At 43.7% G+C, this 20,786-nt stretch overlaps 1 protein-coding gene and 1 pseudogene across 3 annotated transcripts in view; one reads left to right on the top strand and one right to left on the bottom strand.

Moving 5' to 3' along the window:
- LOC124711230 (collagen alpha-2(IV) chain-like) overlaps nt 1–20,786 on the bottom strand; it is a 167,476-nt gene that overhangs the window by 32,591 nt on the left and 114,099 nt on the right. For 2 of the 3 annotated variants that reach the window (XM_047241188.1, XM_047241190.1), the window contains exons 3-6: nt 18,388–18,643; nt 11,763–13,897; nt 11,325–11,600; nt 5,885–5,947 (exon numbers count right to left, since the gene is read on the bottom strand). In XM_047241188.1, the coding sequence (XP_047097144.1) occupies nt 5,885–5,947; nt 11,325–11,600; nt 11,763–13,897; nt 18,388–18,643 (2,730 nt within the window). The remainder of the gene's footprint in view (nt 1–5,884; nt 5,948–11,324; nt 11,601–11,762; nt 13,898–18,387; nt 18,644–20,786) is intronic. The other variant, XM_047241189.1, reaches the window with a different exon arrangement.
- On the top strand, nt 9,672–9,789 carry LOC124712909 (annotated as a pseudogene).

The raw sequence follows: 20,786 nt of genomic DNA, 5'->3' as shown, positions 1-20,786 counted from the left end.
TGAACGACCTTGACGATAGATACAGGTTCGCTGTGTTGTGAATAGTACAGAAATTCCATGTGTGTACTCGATGGATATTCAACACTGCAGGATATGTTTTGCAGTAGGCTTTCCTTCAGTGATCAAAATCCAGACGTGTAGGGATTCGAATTTTATTAGACACTTACAGTATGTTCAAAATTACTGTAGGACTGAACATGTGAAGACGTGGAGAAGAGAGACCACGTCCTGTACAGAACACACGCCTATTCTTACATTTCATTCAACTCGTTCAAACTCGTTACTGAATTTTCGACATGCGGGAAACTTATTTTGTTACTGAATTTCGGTGAGCACATTATGCGTCTGAATTATTAAGAATGTGTCAAATTTTCATTTTCTCCAAACCGAAATTCTGCCTGAGATCCCTAACACGAGATAATGTAAGTTAAACATGATGCGTCATGCTGCGCTTGCGCGTAGCGTGAAAACCTCAGGGGCGGCCTGTTTGGTTTTATTGCATGAAATGGAGCGCAATGTTTGTAATTAATCCATCAATATGTTTTCTGAGCAAAATTTCTACATTTTTGCAGCGTAACAAAAAAATTACGCCTAGTAATTGAGCTGAAGAGACTTAAGGGTTCGGCAGGAAGAAGAAGAGTGATACAAATTACACGTCTTCAGTTTTTCCACAGTTGTAATGCGGACAGTAAGAGCGATTTCTTTTGTGTGATGAGAGCACCTGCCCGGAAAGCCGCGTGCGTTAACTCGCCACTTTCGGAATTCGGGGAGATGCGACGACCTCGGATGGAATACCCACCCGGCGGATTAACGACAAGGGCCAGTTAGGTTAGGTTAGTGTTGTTTAACGTCCCGTCGACAACGAGGTCATTAGAGACGGAGCTCTAGCTCAGGTTAGGGAAGGATGGGGAAGGAAATCGGCCGTGCCCTTTGAAAGAAACCATCCCGGCATTTGCCTGAAACTATTTAGGGAAATCACGGAAAACCTAAATCAGGATGGCTGGAGACGGTATTGAACCGTCGTCCTCCCGAATGCGAGTCCAGTGTGCTAACCACTGTGCCACCTCGCTCGGTCGACAAGGGCCAGTGTACCGGCCAGTGAGGAAATTGTTTTTAGCCAGTTTTCCACATCCAGCTACGTAACTACCAGTCTGATATCCACAAATCATCACTCCATTATACAATTCGCAAACATTTAGAAAACGTTCCCACTCTTTCACATGAGGAAACACTAGACGTAGTCTGTTGGGATACACAACTAGGATTTCGGACGAAAATGGACGGCGACAGGAATAGCAGAAGGCCACGCTCGGCTACTAATACTGCCAAATCCAATAATTAACATGCTGACCCCATGTAGGTACGGGATACACGTGAAAGAAAAATAAGGGTAAGACTGAGTAGTTGAGATGAACTTGATTCAGACTCAGTTATTACGAAAATGTAATTCGACTGTGCCAGGCACTTAAACTACGTTCGGCTGGAATGACAGTGCCATTGTGGCAGCATTAAGGTGAGAATTAGAAGACGGATTAATCCCATAAGCTCGAGCTTCTTAAGCTTATCACTTACTTCGGCGTTTCGGCACTGAAGCCAATAATCTCATATTTTCGCTTTCGCATGGTGGCCGTCTTTTCAGCAACGAAAGAACACGTTGGAGCATTATCGACAACAATTGACAGTGTAGGCACGTAACGCGCGAACCATTTTGCTCGACAGACCACTTATTGGCAGTGCCCTGACCAAGAGAACGATGTCTAACTTTTCCCCGAATAGCTTCTTACGAAACTGCTGCCAGCCGGGGTGGCCGAGAGGTTCTAGGCGCTACAGTCTGGAACCGCGCTACCGCTACGGTCGCAGGTTCGAATCCTGCCTCGGGCATGGATGTGTGTGATGTCCTTAGGTTAGTTGTTAGTTCTAGGGGACTGATGACCTCCAAAGTTAAGTCCCATAGTTCTCAGAGCCATTTGAACGAAATTGCTTGTGACGTTTTTCAGTATCACGCAACGCGCAACTAATAGTTGTAATAACAGATAAAACGTTAACCCTTAAAGTGTAAGAAATAAAAACGAACAAAATCTCAGCGAATAACGACGATCCCAGAGACATCAAACTGCTTGAAGCACCACTTGCAACGTAGTGCAAGCGGGAAATGTAGGGGTGCGGATGAAGGTCTGGCAGCCGCAGATGATCGTCGCATCTACTGGTCTCATCGGTTTCATTGAATATGTGCCGTGGCTTCCTCGACTGCCTCACTCCGCTACTAAATTTGTACAAGCGGTGGACAAAATATGGAAACACCAAAAATTCAATACATTACCATGCCTAATACGGTGAAGGAAGACCATTGGCGTTCAAAGAAGTTTCCAATAGTTTCGTAATGGGTAAATACAACCCCTATACGCTTTTCAATGTAAGTTTATATCATTTTTCCTACAAAACAGTGGCAAGTTTATGTAACGATGATGGACCTGTATATTGATCACGCACCATTCTCTCCTAAACAGGCGACAAAAGCTGAATAATAATGAGATATCATGACTGGTGGCCGGCGTAGATGCAACAAGTCACCCTCGAGCTAAAGGAAACAGCCTTGGACGGTGCGAGTGGTGTGAAAACGAACCTTGTCGTATTGGAATACAGCGTCACTATTTGAGAACAAAGATTGTACCATGGGATCAGCCAAAATGGTCACTTAGTCCTTGGCAGTTATGCGACCTTACAAGTTATCCTTGGGGCACATGAAACACCACGATAGCCGGCCGCTGTGGCCGAGCGGTTCTAGGCGCTTCGGTCCGGAACCGCCCTACTGCTACGGTCGCAGGCTCGAATCGGGCATTGACGTCAGTGATGTCCTTAGGTTAGTAAGGTTTAAGTAGTTCTAAGTCTAGGGGACTGATCACCTCAGATGTTAAGTCCCACAGTGCTTAGAGCCAAATACCACGATACGGCTGCCGAAATTATCACAGAACCCTCGTCATGATTCATTCTTGGGACGTAAACTCGAGAAGTTGGGAATAGTGTGAAATAAAGTACACCTCAGATCAACCGCCTATCTTCCATAGCTCCATAGTCCAGATTATATAGCTTCCGCACAACGATTTACTGTTAAAGCGATTTGTATCACTCAGGTGTGGATTTGGATTTCCACCTTGCCCAGGAATTCCCGGCTTTTGGAGCCCTCTTCCTGTTCGTTTTGGTGCTGACATGGTTCGTAAAAGCAGTGACTTATGCAGCTGTCGTCCTCTTATTTTTCGTCACAAACCTCTTCAATGACCGCCTGTCACGATCCCTCAACACACACTTTAGTCCGCGTTGTGACGTAGCGGACTACTTTTTCCCCCGTGTTCCGCGTATGTGGTATAAATCTTCGTACTGAAGACACTTCGGCTGCCTTGGTTACGGAACTACTCCCGATACGAGCACCAACAGCTCGTCCACGTTCGAAGTCACTACGTACAACACTGTTACAATCAAGTGTGACACTCACAACGTGTTGAAAATACTGCACAGGCGCCGTTTGCGGTCAAATACAACCTGGCACCTTGAAGGCTCGGCTAGTATCTGGATTTATGTTCAAGCATGCATTTGTCGCTATGTTTCAATTTTTTTTTTCAAGATCTGTAGTTGTCGACCCTAAAGTAATTTTGAACAGAATATAGTTAATGACTGATTACGTTGCTTTATACTCTCGTGTAACGTATACACATAACCAATTAGGTTTCTTTCAGAGTATGCTGCTGCATTAGCTCCATACTTAACAATCATATACAACCGTTCGCTCGACGAAAGAACCGTACCCAAAGACTGGAAAGTTGCACAAATCACACCAATATTAAAGAAAGATAGTAGGAGTAATCCACTTAATTACAGGCCCATATCATTAACATCGATATGCAGCAGGCTTCTGGAACATATATTGTGTTCGAACATAATGAATTACCTCGAAGGAAACAGTCTTTTGCGCGGGATTAGCCGAGCGGTCTAAGGCGCTGCAGTTGTGGACTGTGTGGCTGATCCCGGCGGAGGTTCGAGTCCTCCCTCGGGCATGGGCGTGTGTGTTTGTCCTTAGGATAATTTAGGTTAAGTAGTGTGTAAGCTTAGGGACTGATGACCTTAGCAGTTAAGTCCCATAAGATTTCACACACATTTGAACATTTGAAACGGTCTGTTGACACACTGTCAACATGGGTTTGGAAAACATCGTTCTTGTCATACGCAACTAGCTCTTCGCTCGCATGAGTGCTATTGACAAGGGATTTCAGATCGATTCCGTATTTCTGGGTTTCCGGAAGGCTTTTGACATTGTACCACACAAGCAGCTTGTAGTGGAATTGCGTGCTTATGGAATATCGTCTCAGGTATTTGACTAGATTTGTAACTTCCTGTCAGAGAGGTCACAGTTCGTATTAATTGACGGAAAGTCATCGAGTACAACAGAAGTGATTTCTGGCGTTCGCCAAGGTAGCGTTATAGGCCCTTTGCTGTTCCCTAACTATATAAGCGACTTGGGAGACAATCTGAGCAGCCGTCTTAGATTGTTTGCAGATGACGCTGTCGTCTATCGACTAATAAAGCCATCAGAAGATCAAATCAAATTGCAAAATGATTTAGAAGAAATATCGGAATGGTATGAAAAGTGGCAGTTGACCCTATATAACGAAAAGTGTGAGGTCGTCCACATGAGTGCTAAAAGGAATTCGTTAAACTTCGATTACACGATAAATCAGTCAAATCTAAAGGCTGTAAATTCAACTAAATACCTAGAAATTACAATTACGAAAAACTTAAATCGGAAGGTACACATAGAAAATGTTGTGTGGAAGACTAACCAAAGTCTGTGTTTTATTGACAGGACACTTACAAAATGTGACAGATCTACTAAAGAGACTGTCTGCACTAGGCGCGTCCGTTCTCTTTCAGAATACTGCTGCGCCGTGTGCGATCCTTACCAGATAGAACTGGCGGTGTACATCGAAAAAGTTCAGAGAAGGGCAGCACGTTTTATATTATCGCAAAACATGGGAGAGAGTGTCACTGAAATGATACAGTATTTGGCCTGGACGTCATTAAATGTAAGGCGTTTTTCGTTGCGGCGGAATCTTCTCACGAAATTCCAATCACCAACTTTCTCCTCAGAATGGGAAAATATTTTGTGAACCCGACATACCTAGGGAGAAACGATCACCACGACAAAATAAGGGAAATCAGGTCTCCTACGGAAAGTTATAGGTGTTCGTTCTTTCAGCGCGCTGTACGAGATTGGAATAATAGAGAACTGTGAAGGTCGTTCGGTGAATCCTCTGCCAGGCACTTAAATGTGATTTGCAGAGTATCCATGTAGATGTAGATGTGGGTGTTTCTACAGATCTCTCTTCTTCTTACCAAAATGGAATAGCATCTACTGGGAAAATAATGTATCTTGTTGAAGCGCCTCTTCTTCCAGTGCAAATCATTTTAAAATATCTCACAATTATCTCACAACAACACATACTGTTAACTAAACAGCTGAACAAGAAAGCCCTCGGAAGTTGAGCAGACTGTAGCACGAGCATACACTAAGGCACGTCAAAACATGTAAGCAGCGCAAAGCCACATTGTAGTGATGCCATTTACCCACTCAGGGGGCAAGTACACGAGTAGTTGACTTATGTTGCTTCTGTTGTCATCACAGTTTTCTTGGGCCTACACTTTTGAGACGAGTCACTGGACTATCGTGATTTCTACACACAAAATGTAGATCCTAGACAAGCCCAATAATGGCATAAAGCGTCTTATGGAAAACTGCGAAATCATGTGGTTTCCGAAGTCACCGACTCAGTTGTTGGCATTACTTATTAACTACACTCAGTATGAGAATGTCTCAAATTGCTAGTCACGTTACCTGGTCCTCCTGGATATCCTCCTGGTCCTGACGGCGGCCTCTGGCCTGGTGTTCCCGGGTAGCCTGGGGGAAACAACGTCCGCATTAGCACTTTGCGATTTTGTTAGTTACCCATTCGACATATCATTTGCATGGTCTTATTGAAACAGTTAGGAAGAAATCAGTTTACATTATTTATTTACGAGTATTACTACAAGATGGTCATTTGCAGGTTACTAAATAGCACCTTGGCTTAAATTATTAAATTTAATAAGAATTAACTTATTTACCTTTAACGCTTCTGATGTAAGTGGTATTCATTTAAACGTAGTTCTTTTAGCTATAGATTCTAAAGTCATTTAATAAATTTAATCTATGAAACAGAAAGAGTTACCGAGAAGAGATGATGTTAGGCTAGATTTAAATTTGCTTTGATAACTTTCAGTTTACGTTGTCCGGCAAAAGATCGAAGAACTGAATTGCTTTCTGTGCGACTGACAACTACATATGATTATACACATGATTTTCCTTTTTTTAGTTTTGCAACTGTAGGCACCACCATATGTCTCAAACTGCGACAGATCATTTATCATAATTTCACTAGCGAATATTGGTGGACGTCACATGTGTTAGTAGACATAATGGGTGCAACATTGAATATCGCGACCTGGTCAAATAATTAGAAGATTTTTGTGTCACACACTAAGCGTTTAAAATGTCATTCAGCACCTCTCGGAGCTGCAATTAAAATTTAATAGAGAAATCAAAAATTACGGAACTTACTTAAATGATGGCGTCGCTTCTGACACAGCAGGATTTGTGACAGAAAAAAAAACACGTTAATACAGGGTGTAACAAGAAACTGTGGCCAAAATTTCAGAAAAATTTCTCACACACAGAGGAAGAACACATGTTATATTGACACGAGCCTGGCAATGCTTTATTTCCATGTAAGAGTTCATTTTCTACTTCCCTTCATAATGAATTTAATCGTGGGAAACATGCAGAAAAAGGGTGTGCCAGTATTACATGAAAAGTTTTGCTACATGAAATGTTCAAAATAACCTATGGTTATGGTGTGATACAATTTTCTAAATGAAATGTTCAAAACACCGCCCATTAATAAGGGTACAATCATTAACCTTCCTTCACATTGAATCCCTGACGCGCTGTGTATCTCTGGAGCAGGGCTGGCCACACCATGTCAAAACACACGAGAGCCAGATGCTTGTTCTTTCCCGGAATTACTTGGTGTAACGCGGCATTTCAAATAGTGTTTAGTGTTGCGGTGCCCCATTTTGCGCTAGGCGCAAATTATTTCAGTTCAGCAGAATCATGGTGTCAGCGCCGTTTATTCTTCTTTATTTGTTTCTGGTATGAAGGACGATCACAGATGCAGTGGCCGTTAGCACAAAAAGAGGCAGTCTAGCGATCTTGCTTCACAAGTCTCTAAAAATGAATGGGAATGACAAAAGAGAGGAATGAGAAGTCTCAACATCTATTATGCGGTCGCATTATCTACGAGCAATACAAATATGCTATGAAACGACATTATAAAACCATGCAGGAAGAATTTAATGCTTCTGACAATGGGAAAACAAAAACTTAATAACGATCGACATATTAGATTCATTGTTCTGTACATCAAGAAGCACTTGTGCTAAATTTGTAGGCATGGAGCACGTGAATAAATTGGCGGTACGAATAGTAAAATTTCTGAAGTCGCACACATTATTCCACTGTCAATTGCAACAGTTTTCGATGGAACTAAACAAAGAGTATTGAGGCAATGTACGTTGGTTACCTAAAGGAGCATGCCTGAAACGATTATTCAGTTTAAAGCCCGTTATTATTGAATTTCTGAAAGAAAAAGGAGTGCAAGAACGAAAATTAAAACATCTGGAATTAATCGCAGACTTTTCATTTTAAGTGGACTTTAGCTTCCCACGGTCCACAGTAAGACAGTGCAGGGTGAAAAACGACTTGTTTCTGATTTGCTGGGAATTCATTTAGAAAGGAAATCGCGTTGTAGAAGTGAAAAATCTAGCAACGACAGAAACAAAGTCCAGTTTCCTAAGCACACTGACATTAAAAAAATAAAAACAACATGTGGTCTGAATAATTCATTGTGAACTTAAAACAATTACAATAGTTACGTAAACGTTTTAAGTTCAGTGCAAATCTTACATTTATTTTCGAGCTGTTTTAGAGATCGCTTGCCGTTTCAGTTAAAAGACCCCCTTTGCACTCGCAAATGCAACGGATTGATCTGCAACGTAATTCCCATTTGAAAGACAAATTCTTTAACGTTAAAATTACCCAGGTTGTTTTCCTAAGGTAGGGGTTCTAAGTATCCATAATGATGTTTCAAAAGTTCTACAACATTTCGATCAACAAATATACAGGGTGTTTCCCTAACAGAGTGCAAAAATTTAACAGGACATAGAGAATGCTTCACTGAACAATTTGTGGTACGCAGGAATAAAATCACGTTAATGTGTACTTTTTTTTAATTTACCTTAGTTACTATTAACTGCAAATATAATCACTGATACAATGAACGTACCATTTGTACTGTTACGGTATATTGATAATTTTTACTTATGGACCGTCTGACAGCAACTGAATAAAACACAATTTTAGTGCCATACGCGTTTCGCCTTTATTTTCTGCAAGGCATCATCAGTGGCCTGGAATATGTACACATGTTAGCTATTTTATTTACATTTTTGTCACTTTGCCTATAGGTTATAAACAGTTCTGGTAGTTGGTATTTCCTATTAAGTAGTAATGTTTTGAACTGTACTTACAGGTTGCGTGGACAATTTCTTACATATTACGCTCCTGTTGCATTTTTGGTGTTATTCTTCTTCTTATGAACGCCAATTTGCGGTTTTTTCCACATTCCACAGCACTATGCACTGAACGCTTGTTTTAATGCAATGTTTTGGTTTCTGTTGCCGACTGTCAAATTTTTTTGCCAAAGATCGAATGTTATTGCCAAACTTATGAGTGTAACTATTGAAGTATCTATGGTCTGTTCGTGTATGCATTTGTGTGTGCGTTTGTGTATGTGTGTGTGAGTGTTTTTTGGTGTGGTATTAATTTAACTTTTTTTTTGCGCTCTGTCTGTGTGTGTGTGTGTGTGTGTGTGTGTGTGTGTGTGTGTGTGTTTGCGCTGTGTCTGTGTGTGTGTGTGTGTGTGTGTGTGTGTGTGTGTATGTTTGGCAAAAACATTTGACAGTCGGGAAATAAGCTGGGAAACAGTAAAGCTACACATAGCGGTAGACAAGGTTCCTTCCCTATATCCTTAAGCCGGCTTCTCCGACCCCAGGTTCATTGCCTCAGATTAACCAGTGGATCATTCTTATGTCCTGTTACATATTTGCACGCTCTTACAGAAATACCGCGTGTATGCGAAAGATGTTTTTTCTATCATGAAACGAAATTACGTGGAGACCTTACTGCCAAAATCTGTAAAGTTATCTTATTTACATTCATATACTGACTGTTTCTTCTAGATAAAAATTACATTATGAATTCGCCAACAATAATTAAATAAGACTAAAAATTTGCTCCGTTTGTGTTCTGTGTTGCTGAGAAATATGAGTATTAAGTCGAATCGTATGCAACGCTGTTGTGATGCCAGCTAAAGCCAGCGCATTTGCCATTTACTCGTAATTCTCCTCCTCCTGCTAAGACAACGTGGCGTGGCAGTGGGAAGAGTACGCAGACAAGCTGAGCAGTATGGCACGAGAGCCAGGGCACAGATTATGGGCCGAATTTTTGGCTGCCCCTGCTCTGGAGAGGCAAAAGCCTTGCTGCAGTGGATACACCAGTTCCCATCAGATCACCGAAGTTAAGCGCTGGTGGGCGTGGCCGGCACTTGGATGAGTGACCGTCCGGGCGGCCATGCGCTGTTGCCATTTTTCGGGGTGCACTCAGCCTCGTGATGCCAAATGAGGAGCTACTCGACCGAATAGTAGCGGCTCCGGTCACAGAAAACCATCATAACGACTGGGAGAACGGTGTGCTGACCACACGCCCCTCCTATCCGCATCCTCATCTGAGGATGACACGGCGGTCGGATGATCCTCGGTCGGATGATGCCGATGGGCCACTTGTGGCCTGAAGAAGGAGTGCTATTGCTAGGTTTTGCCTGCTCTGGAGAATCACGTCATCGACAAAGATATTCTGTCAAAATTTGGACTAGGATTGTTGCTGACTGTTAGAGCCTCATGTTCCCTGACAGATGGGTAAGTGGAGGTGGACAAATTCCTGGGCTCTGCATTCTCCAGACCTAAACACTCTAGACTAGACATTTATTCATGGGGCAGTTTGAGAACTCCCATGTGCAGAACCCCCATACAAAATGAAGGGTCTTCGTGCCCATATTGTCGAAAGCTATGAAACAATACGCAATTCTACAGGGATACATCACCGCATCAGAAAGTCAGCGCAACTGTAAGTTCACGCATGTATCGTTTGCTGACGGAGGACATTTTGAAAAATTCATTTGGCAAAGTGTTTCGTACTGTAACCCAGAGGGAATGTTGAACATTTCATGTAAAAAAAACAGTTTCATCTTTTACTGGTAAGTTCTGCTTTTGTGTTCCTATGATTATGTGGTTATGAAGAGAAGCAGAAAATGAACGCTAACGTGGAAATAAAACGTTCCCGGATCCAAGTCCATATAATATATTTTATTCTTCTACGTGTGAGGAATGGTTCTTGAAAGTCTGGCCATACCTTTTTGTTGTACCCTGTAGACTTGCTGCTTGTGCCTACTTTCTGTTACCCTTTCCCTCTCCTTCTCTCCAATTTCTCCAATATATTACGTGATATATTCAGTAGCTGGTGCCCAACAGTTTTCAGATATTTTCTGTTATGTCGGTGTTAGTTGCTTTTAAACTCCTTATAATTGATTGTCACTAATCAACATGACGCATACGAGTCTGAACCATGACTATTTGCACCTGATAATGATTTAGTAGCAATCCAAACAGTCGCAAGAGCCGACAGCACTACGAGAGGATTATTTCATACTTGATAAATTGAAGAGAAATCGAGTCATTGTACAAATGCTTAACAGATTAACTAATAGTTACAAAGCGTTTCATTTAGATCTTTGATTGACCTACATACTAATTACTAGACACAGTGTGTAAACACACTTGACATTTGGTTTGATGTCACACAAATTCAACAGAAGTAAAGAGCACATTTACAGAATAGCGCAAACTGTTGTCAATCAATCCCATATAACTTGGTATTCAGCCAAAAATTATGTAAGATATTTAAAAAGATATGAAAATTTGTCTACCGTTGTTGACCATAGCTAGATTACTTATATTCAGTTACACAAACTGTGCAGTATTCTTCATGTTGACCAAGCGATATGAAAGCCTATAATAAGGGGCCAAGCACGCAAATGATTAACAATAGTACAGAAATCCCTTACCTGGTTGTCCTGGGATTCCAGGGGCGCCAGGATAGCCTCCTGGTCCAGTTGGTGGCCTCTGTCCAGGGAACCCTGGTGCTCCGGGCTGTCCTGGTGTTCCAGGTTGTCCTGGGGCTCCTGGAGTACCTGGGAAACCAATAGGTCCTGTAGGCGGTCGTCCTCCAGGATATCCTGGGCCTCCAGGTTGTCCTGGAGCTCCTGGTACACCTGGTGCACCTGGTAAACCAGGCGCCCCAGGGAAAGTACCAGGTCCAGTAGGATAGCCTCCTGGGTATCCTTAAGCAAAAAGAAAATGTTTTCTATATTAATGCTTTGAAAACTAGGACCATACAGAGCCTACTTCAGAACCTTTCAAATATAAATTATCTTTATAAAACGAAAATTGCAGTAAACCACATTTTTATATGTTTACATTGGTATTTGTAATAATTGTCTCACCTGGGCCTCCAGGAAATCCGGGAACTGGTGGTCCTCCTGGTCCACCTGGTCCACCTGGTCCTCCTGGACCACCTGGAGCCCCTGGTGCACCTGGCCTTCCTGGTATTCCTGGTCCCCCTGGTCCTGTAGGTCCTCCTATTCCTGGTGGTCCTCCTGGTCCACCAGGTCCACCAGGTCCTCCTGGACCTCCGGGTGCTCCAGGTGCTCCTGGTACACCTGGTATTCCTGGTCCTCCTGGCCCAGTCGGTCCTCCTGGGAAAGCAGGACCTCCTGGTCCTCCAGGTCCTCCAGGTCCTCCTGGTGTTCCTGGCGCTCCTGGTCTTCCTGGTATTCCTGGTCCTCCTGGCCCTGTAGGTCCTCCTATTCCTGGTGGTCCTCCTGGCCCACCTGGGCCTCCTGGTCCTCCTGGACCTCCTGGTCCTCCTGGTGTGCCTGGTGCTCCTGGTCTTCCTGGTATTCCTGGTCTGACTGGTCCACCTGGTCCTGTAGGTCCTCCTATTCCTGGTGGTCCTCCTGGCCCACCTGGTCCTCCTGGCCCTCCTGGACCACCTGGTCCTCCTGGTGTGCCTGGTGCTCCTGGTCTTCCTGGTATTCCTGGTCTAACTGGTCCTCCGGGGCCTGTAGGTCCTCCTATTCCTGGTGGTCCTCCTGGTCCACCTGGCCCTCCTGGGCCACCTGGCCCTCCTGGTGTTCCTGGCGCTCCTGGTATACCTGGTATTCCTGGTACTCCTGGCCCAGTTGGTCCTCCTGGGAATGGAGGGCCGCCTGGCCCACCTGGTCCTCCAGGTCCTCCAGGTCCTCCTGGTGTTCCTGGTGCTCCTGGTCTTCCTGGTATACCTGGTACCCCTGGCCCTGTAGGTCCTCCAATACCTGGTGGTCCACCTGGTCCTCCTGGTCCTCCAGGACCTCCAGGTCCTCCAGGTCCTCCTGGTGTTCCTGGTGCTCCTGGTCTTCCTGGTATTCCTGGTGTAACTGGTCCTCCAGGCCCTGTTGGTCCTCCTATACCTGGTGGTCCTCCTGGTCCTCCAGGTCCTCCTGGTCCTCCTGGCCCTCCTGGTGTTCCTGGTGCTCCGGGTCTTCCTGGTATTCCTGGTTGAAGTGGTCCTCCAGGACCTGTTGGTCCTCCTATACCTGGTGGTCCTCCTGGTCCTCCTGGTCCTCCTTGTCCTCCAGGTCCTCCAGGTCCTCCTGGTGTTCCTGGTGCTCCTGGTCTTCCTGGTATTCCTGGTCTAACTGGTCCTCCAGGCCCTGTTGGTCCTCCTATACCTGGTGGTCCTCCTGGTCCTCCTGGTCCTCCAGGTCCTCCAGGACCTCCTGGCCCTCCTGGTGTTCCTGGTGCTCCTGGTCTTCCTGGTATTCCTGGTTGAAGTGGTCCTCCAGGACCTGTTGGTCCTCCTATACCTGGTGGTCCTCCTGGTCCTCCTGGTCCTCCTGGTCCTCCTGGTCCTCCTGGTCCTCCTGGTCCTCCTGGTGTTCCTGGTGCTCCTGGTCTTCCCGGTATTCCTGGTCTAACTGGTCCTCCAGGCCCTGTTGGTCCTCCTATACCTGGTGGTCCTCCTGGTCCACCTGGTCCTCCAGGTCCTCCAGGTCCTCCTGGCCCTCCTGGTGTTCCTGGTGCTCCTGGTCTTCCTGGTATTCCTGGTCTAACTGGTCCTCCAGGACCTGTTGGTCCTCCTATACCCGGTGGTCCTCCTGGTCCTCCTGGACCTCCTGGTCCACCTGGTCCTCCAGGGCCTCCTGGTGCCCCTGGTGGTGCTGGGCCTGTTGGTCCTCCTGGTCCAACTGGACCTCCTGGTCCTACTGGACCACCTGGTCCTGTAGGTCCCCCTGGTCCTACTGGTCCTCCAGGCCCACCTGGTCCTCCTGGTCCACCAGGTCCCCCTGGTCCTCCTGGATAGCCTGGTGCACCTGGGTATCCTGGTGCACCTGGTGGACCTCCTCCAGCTGGTATTTGTCCTGGGAGAATAGCTCCCTCTTCTGTTCCTGTGCCAGCTCCTTCTACTGGTCCACCTCCAGGTCCTGGGAAAGGTCCACCACCAGGCTGCCCTGGTGGCCGGACTCCGCCACATCCTTTAGGGAAGTAGAGCTTGTTCCACGGTGTCACAACTCCATGATGCCCATGTCCATGACCGTGCCTGGAAATAAACCAGAAAAATTTCATTAACTACATACTGCTGTATCTATATAGAAGGAGAAACGTCATTAACCATATTGATATTATCATGTCTTAGAGTACTGTATTATGGTCTGAAGTAGGTTCACTTACATCTGTTTTTCGTCTATTGTATGCATTTTGATGTCAAATATCTATTATAGTTTAGGAAATGTTTGAGTCCGTATTACATGTAGAGCTAAAGCTTGCATAAGTGTTTAAGCACCTAGTACATTTGTGAGTGTTAACACCAGAGTTTGCGCTGAAAGTGCGCTTATATAGCGTGAAGGTTTAAAAAGAGAAACAGCCTTATTGTTGACACTCTTAGAGAGTTTGATGGTACTTTTATTGAAAATTACTTTGAAACAGCTGTCTTTTGACGATTAGGATGTAGTTACTGAATTTAGTTCAGTGTGTTGATGTGGTTTTCCTGCTGGAAATGATAAGAGAAAAACAGCAATGGACATGAGAAAAGTAAACATTCATTTGAATCGCTTTGCCTCTACTACTGACGACCATCGTTCGCTAGTCTGCAGTCTGCACAAATACTCGACATCGCCGTTTGTGCGCATGTCACAATAGACCTCCTGATGAATAAATCATGGAATATTTGGAGGGCCGGCCGTTGTGGCCGAGCGGTTCTAGGCGCTTCAGTCTGGAACCGCGCGACCGCTGCGGTCGCAGGTTTGAATCCTGCCTCGGGCATGGATGTGTGTGATGTCCTTTGGTTGGTTAAGCTTAAGTAATTCTAAGGTCTAGGGGACTGATGACCTCAGCAGTTAAGTCCCATAGTGCTCAGAGCCATTTGAACCATTTGAACCAATATTTGGAGGCTGTGATTGCCGCAGAAGAGAATGCCACACCATACTGAATCCTTGCAGTCTTATGTGTAGGTGTATAATCATAATCATTTTTGTACGAGTATTGTTACGTTCCTAACCTTTGACATAAATTTCGTTTCGGAAACATTTTACATCTCGATGTTTTCATAAAAATTAGTGTGCTAGATCAGCTGCTAGGACCTAATCTCTTTACCTGAGAGTGGTGCTTACAACGTCACCATTTGTTCTGATCTCTGGCTTCCCTTACGATTTTTCCCTACTACACCTCCCAGTAGGCCCATGGAAGTTATCGTCCGATGTCTTTACAAAAGTCCTGTCATCCTTCTATTAGCTAGTGTTTTCCGTACATGTCATTGTTCGCCGAGTTTGAGGAGAAACTCTTCATTTCTTGTGTTATCAGTACATTTAATTTTGATTCCCTTCTTTTCCGGTTTTTCTACTGCACGTGCTCCACTTTCTTATAGAGTGCTTTCGCAGCACCTTTTCACAAATTTCTTTGTCAAATTAGGGACTATATTTGCTACTAGTTTTTTGCCTACTCCCTTCAAATTTACTTACCTGGTCCTTGCTGCGACCTTTGTGCGCTGTTTTGCTTCTGAACAATCGAAATTCAGTCACTTCATCTCCTACATGATACTCAGTTTTGAAGTTAATTTTTCACAAAAGTCGCTTCTGCTACTCCTCTTTACTTCTTTAGTTTACTTTGTATCCGTATTATGTCCTCAGTAGACAATTCCTGACACTGGACGCGCCTTGTTATTCTTCCTAATTTTCACAGAGGAGAAGACTGTCAGCAGTGAATCCTATCACCGATATCTTTAATCCTTAATTTCAATCCGTCTGACCGTCAACTGTTGGGCAGGAGATAGTAGTGTGTGTAGAGGATTTTAGGCTCGTCTAGTTATGATTTAAGTGAAGAAACTGCAGACGTGTTTATTACTTCCATAGGGACGGAGAAGAAAAAAATGGTTCAAATGGCTCTGAGCACTATGGGACTTAACTTCTAAGGTCATCAGTCCCCTAGAACTTAGAACTACTTAAACCTAAATAACCTAAGGTCATCACACACATCCATGCCCGAGGTAGGATTCGATCCTGCGACCGTAGTGGTCGCGCGGCTCCAGACTGTAGCGCCTTGAACCGCTCGGCCACTCCGGCCGACCGACGGAGAAGACAAGACTGAACTAATCACGGCACTTACAGGGGCATTATAGCATTCACCCTGCCCTCCATACGCGAATGGACAGGGTGAAGACCTAACATGTGTCACTAAGCTGTACATCTTCTGCCACGTATTTCACAGAGGTTTGCAAAGCATGCATGCAACTGTAGATGTAGATGTAAGTGATCAGACAGCCACCATTTCCGTTAGCGTCTTTTCTGGGCCTGTATTCGTATTTTAACAGATGGACTATGTTAAAAGTTTTCGGTTTTGTGCCTTGGAGAGTGACTGTGTGTGATAATGTGAGAAACAGTGAGAAAGATCAAACATAATTTTATTTAGTTTACGGCTTGTATGTGTTAACGACGTTCACATAATAATTTTTAAGGGTGTTGATGAGCACGATTTAGAGCACCCTAAGCAGAGAAACTAAAGAAAAACAAACAAGTGAAAGAAAAAGTTTGCATTGCTACCTCTTATCATTTTTAATCCCATAAGTTTATGCTTTGTCTTCCATTGTTATTTTTCCCTCTTTGCTCTTTAACATACCGTATATTACTCATGTTTGCCCATCGCGTGTCAGATACATTCTGAAATGGTAAATTCGTATGTATTTGTCTCTGAGGACTCTAATGTCGATCTTCACATATTTGGTAACAGGGTTTGCAGAGTATTTGTCCAATTTTCGCTTTCTGGATGTAGATTTTTAACGTTAGAACTAGAGACAAGCGCGGACCACAGGAGACATACCCATGTGCTTCATAACCCTATTGCTCCTTGCTTTCTTTGTCCTGATTGTAGCACTTGTCAAATATGAAGATAACAATTAAGAAAAAAAGGAAAAACAATGAAGACACGCAGTAGCAAAACCAATCTCACTCCAGGCCATGTTTCCTTCGGCGATTTTGGGTCTCAAAGGTCTCTGAGGAAAAGGATCGAAGGTTAATGCAATGCAATGTCAGGCTGCTGACACGTCAATTTGTATGGTGCCGCAACAAGTCGAGAAGCAGAAGATCTTAATTCCCAGAAAACTGGACTAGACAATACGTTCTGTAGCAAAATGAGAAAATTTCATTGAAGCAGAAATGATAAGGTAGGTAAGTGACTATCATTACATCGGCTTCTTAGTTAGCAAGAGGTAGAATACTTACCATAACGCCATTTGTTTGAAGTGATTTAGGAAAATTACAGAAAACATAATGCTGGACATCCGGACTGAAACTTGACCATTTCTGATCCAGGATGTGTAGCACCGTGCTCGGTACACAACTTGTTGATGTGAAGATAAAGCGAAGAAGGGTCTTTTGTGGCCCGTCCCACGAGACGTGGTTCAGCGGTCAAGAGACACAAGAGTCGAGGAGCGAGCTTGAACTACCCTTTAAGCCGTATGCATAAAGGTTTCTCCTGCATTTTCTTACGAATGTTGCGGTGATTCCATCAATAAAAGGCATAGTTGATTACTTTCTTCAGCCCTTCTAGCGATTATGGATCTAATAAAACCACTCAATGGACGACACGTTAAACCCGATTTATCTATTCTTTTTTTTGAGATACGTTAAAATGATAAGAAAAAAGGAAGAAGAAAAAAAGAAAATGAAAAATATGTTGACAACGATGCTGATTAAGTGGAACGTAATGATGAGAAGCAGAAGAGCAAGATTATGGCAATGATGATTGAGAAGATGATTACGACAAAGATGATGGAAATGATGATAACAATGAAAATGAAGATGATAACTAAGAAGAGGATAATGATGATGTTGACAACGATGCTGACTACGTAGAACGTAATAATGTGAAGGAGAAGAGTAAGAGTATGGCAATGATGATTGAGAAAATGATTATGGCAAAGACGATGAAAGTGATAATAATGAAAGTGAAGATGATAACTAAGAAGAGGTTAATGATGATAGTAGAGATAAAAAGGGAAACATAATGACGTTTGAAATGAACAATGATGATTTCTAACAAGATGATCATAAGATAGAGACACAGACAATGATGGATTCTTATGTAAAAAGAAGACAACATTAATGATAATTAGAATGAAATGATGATGAAGAAGCTACTGATACGATTAAGAATATGATAATGCTGCTGAGGAGAAGAATGCAAAGATGCTGATGTTTATGAGAAGAAGAATGCAAAGATGATGATGATGATTAAATGATTAAGAAAAAGGTGACGATAAAACAAAATATGAAGAGTATGATGATAATGAAAATAATGGTGAAAAAAAATAAGGAAATTGGATGGTGATGGTAATGATGATGAAAAGGAGCAGTTGAAGAGAATGATGATTATCAAAATTGTAATGGTTAACACAAAAGTTATCATGCAAAGACGAAGTAAAGATGATGATAATAATGGAATGGATTATTAAGAAAAGGATATGATGAAAGGATAGACGATGATAACGACATTGTTGTAAAGACGAAGATAATGATAACGGAAGAGAAGAAGACATACCCGTGTCCCTCGTGGCCGTGTTCCTCACCGCCGCCGTGGTCGTGTCCTTCGTCGTGTGGGTGGAGGAAGATCTCCACAGGCCTTCCCGGCTGCACGACGCGGTAGCCCCAGGCGTCTGACACGTAATGCGTGGCTCGCAGCTTGCCCTCCGGGTCCACGTACCCGTAGCAGCCGTATACCACGCCATCCGGTCCGCGGTTCTCGTGGTGGAACTGCCCGTCCGGGCCCACCTCGTATCCATACTCGTAAGCACCTGCTGAGCACACAAGAGTAAACACGCACATTCAGATACATTGATCACATGTTTCCGGCGCGTAAGTACCGAGTAGATGTATCAGGAAAGAGAGCACTGCGGAAGGACTCTGAGTCTGGTGTATGAGGTTTAATAAGAGAGAGAGAGAGAGAGAGAGAGAGAACCAAGGGAATGATGCTCATTCTTTACTCCGCAAACATATTAGCACATACCAGTAAACCCCAATACTCGGTTCGCTAAAGCATCGAAACGTCTTAACCCCCACACTGTCTGTCATAGCACTCCGTCTTCAGGCCACGAGTGGCCTACCGGGACCATCCGATCGCCGTGTCACCCTCAGAGGGGAGGATACGGATAGGAGGGGCGTAGGGTCAGCACACCGCTCTCCCGGTCGTTATGATGGTATTCTTGACCGAAGCCGCTACTATGCGGTCGAGTAGCTCCTCTATTGGCATCACGAGGCTGAGTGCACCCCGAAAAATAGCAGCAGTGCATGGCGGCCTGGAAGGTCACCCATCCAAGTGCCGACCACGCGCGACAGCGTGATCTCACGGGAACCGGTGTATCCACTGCGGCAAGGCCGTTGCCCAACTATCTGTCATACAATGATATAATTTTGCAGGCAAATTCAATGGTGTATGAGGATACTGTCTGTCAAATTTGACGGGAATAGAGTCGGTAGTTAAGAAGTAATAATTGAAAACGTCGTGCCTGTGCTTCAGTTTTACTGGATGAACAGAAAAAATGTAGTAAACAAGAAACTTTTTTTCTTTCTTTATTTTGTGGGGAATATCAGCGAAAAGAAGTTTCGTATCGGTTTGAAACTGGGTGTAAACAGTTTTATCAAGAACCTTATAAATGTTCAATGTGAGCACCATTCATCACACGGCACATATCAAGTCTATAGCCGAGCTCTTCCCAAACGTTGATAAGTGTGTCTTCAGTGATTGTAGCAACAGCTGCTTCAATCCGGTTTCTTAATTCAGGAGGTCTGCTGGTAGCGGAGGCACGGACACACGATCCTTGTTGAAGCCCCAAAGGAAAAATTCGAATGGCGTTAGGTCGGGTGAACGTGGAGGCCATGCAAAGCAAGCCCTGTCATTGGGCCTCTTGCGGCCTACCCGGCGCTCGGGTATAGGCTTGATGTGTGCCGTGTGACAAATGGTGGTCGCATTGAAGATTTATAAGGTTCTTGGTAAAACTGTTTGAGTTGCTCTTTCATTTAACAAATCATTTATAACTGTAAGTTTAATATAATAAATATTATAAAGCGTTAAAACCCCGATATTCATTTATAAACACCCTGTATAATGTGGGTATTTTGACCAACATGAGCTATGCTGCTTCAAGGTTTACACGAAGTGTTTATTGCCTCTCAGTATACATATTTTCATTAATGCTGTTTGTTGTTCAGAGTGTGAGCTTATTCTCTGGGATTAGCAGCTTCCATCCAGTTAATACTAGGCAGAAATCCAATTTTCATTCGGATTCCACCTGCTTGACTCTTGTCCAAAAAGGCATGTAGTATTCTGCTGCATCCATTTTCGATAAGATAACACAACAAATGAAAATCTTAGCAGTCATCTAAACTGAAGAGTTTCCTTAAGCCTACTCCTTCTATTCTCTTCAGGAGTTCCTGAAAAACTCAAATTCCTGTCTCACATTGTTGACTATGTTAGCACACACTCAGCAGCTTGTCGTCTCCATAGGATTTGTGTAAATTTTACTTGATCTATAGTTAACTTTTCTAATGTTAATTCCATGTAATGACTCGTTCCATGACTGTGGAGATTTGCTCCTGTTTTTGTCCTCCGGAACAAGGCGCATGAAATAAAAAAGTACTTGATTCACTTGACATATAGTGTTAAACATTTAACTTTAGACTAGAGCTCTTAACGAGTAGCACCTTAATTTCTTAAAATTCGGTTAGGAACTCAATGAAATACGGAAAATCGAAAATTTTGTTGCCCTTGGAAGCCGTTCGATACGCACCTTGAAACTACGACTATGCCCCGTGTTAGCCGTTCAATAATATACATTCGAAGATAAAAAAAGCGAATAATCCGAATGGGACAGAAATCAGTAGATATTATGTACATTTACAGACAAAAAAGATCATAACTTCAGAAAAATCGGATTATTTATT

Source organism: Schistocerca piceifrons, chromosome 8 (genome assembly GCF_021461385.2).
Source record: "Schistocerca piceifrons isolate TAMUIC-IGC-003096 chromosome 8, iqSchPice1.1, whole genome shotgun sequence".
Taxonomy (NCBI): Eukaryota; Metazoa; Arthropoda; class Insecta; order Orthoptera; family Acrididae; genus Schistocerca; species Schistocerca piceifrons.
Note: the sequence above shows the minus strand (reverse complement) of the source record. Positions and strands in the feature narration are given on the sequence as shown.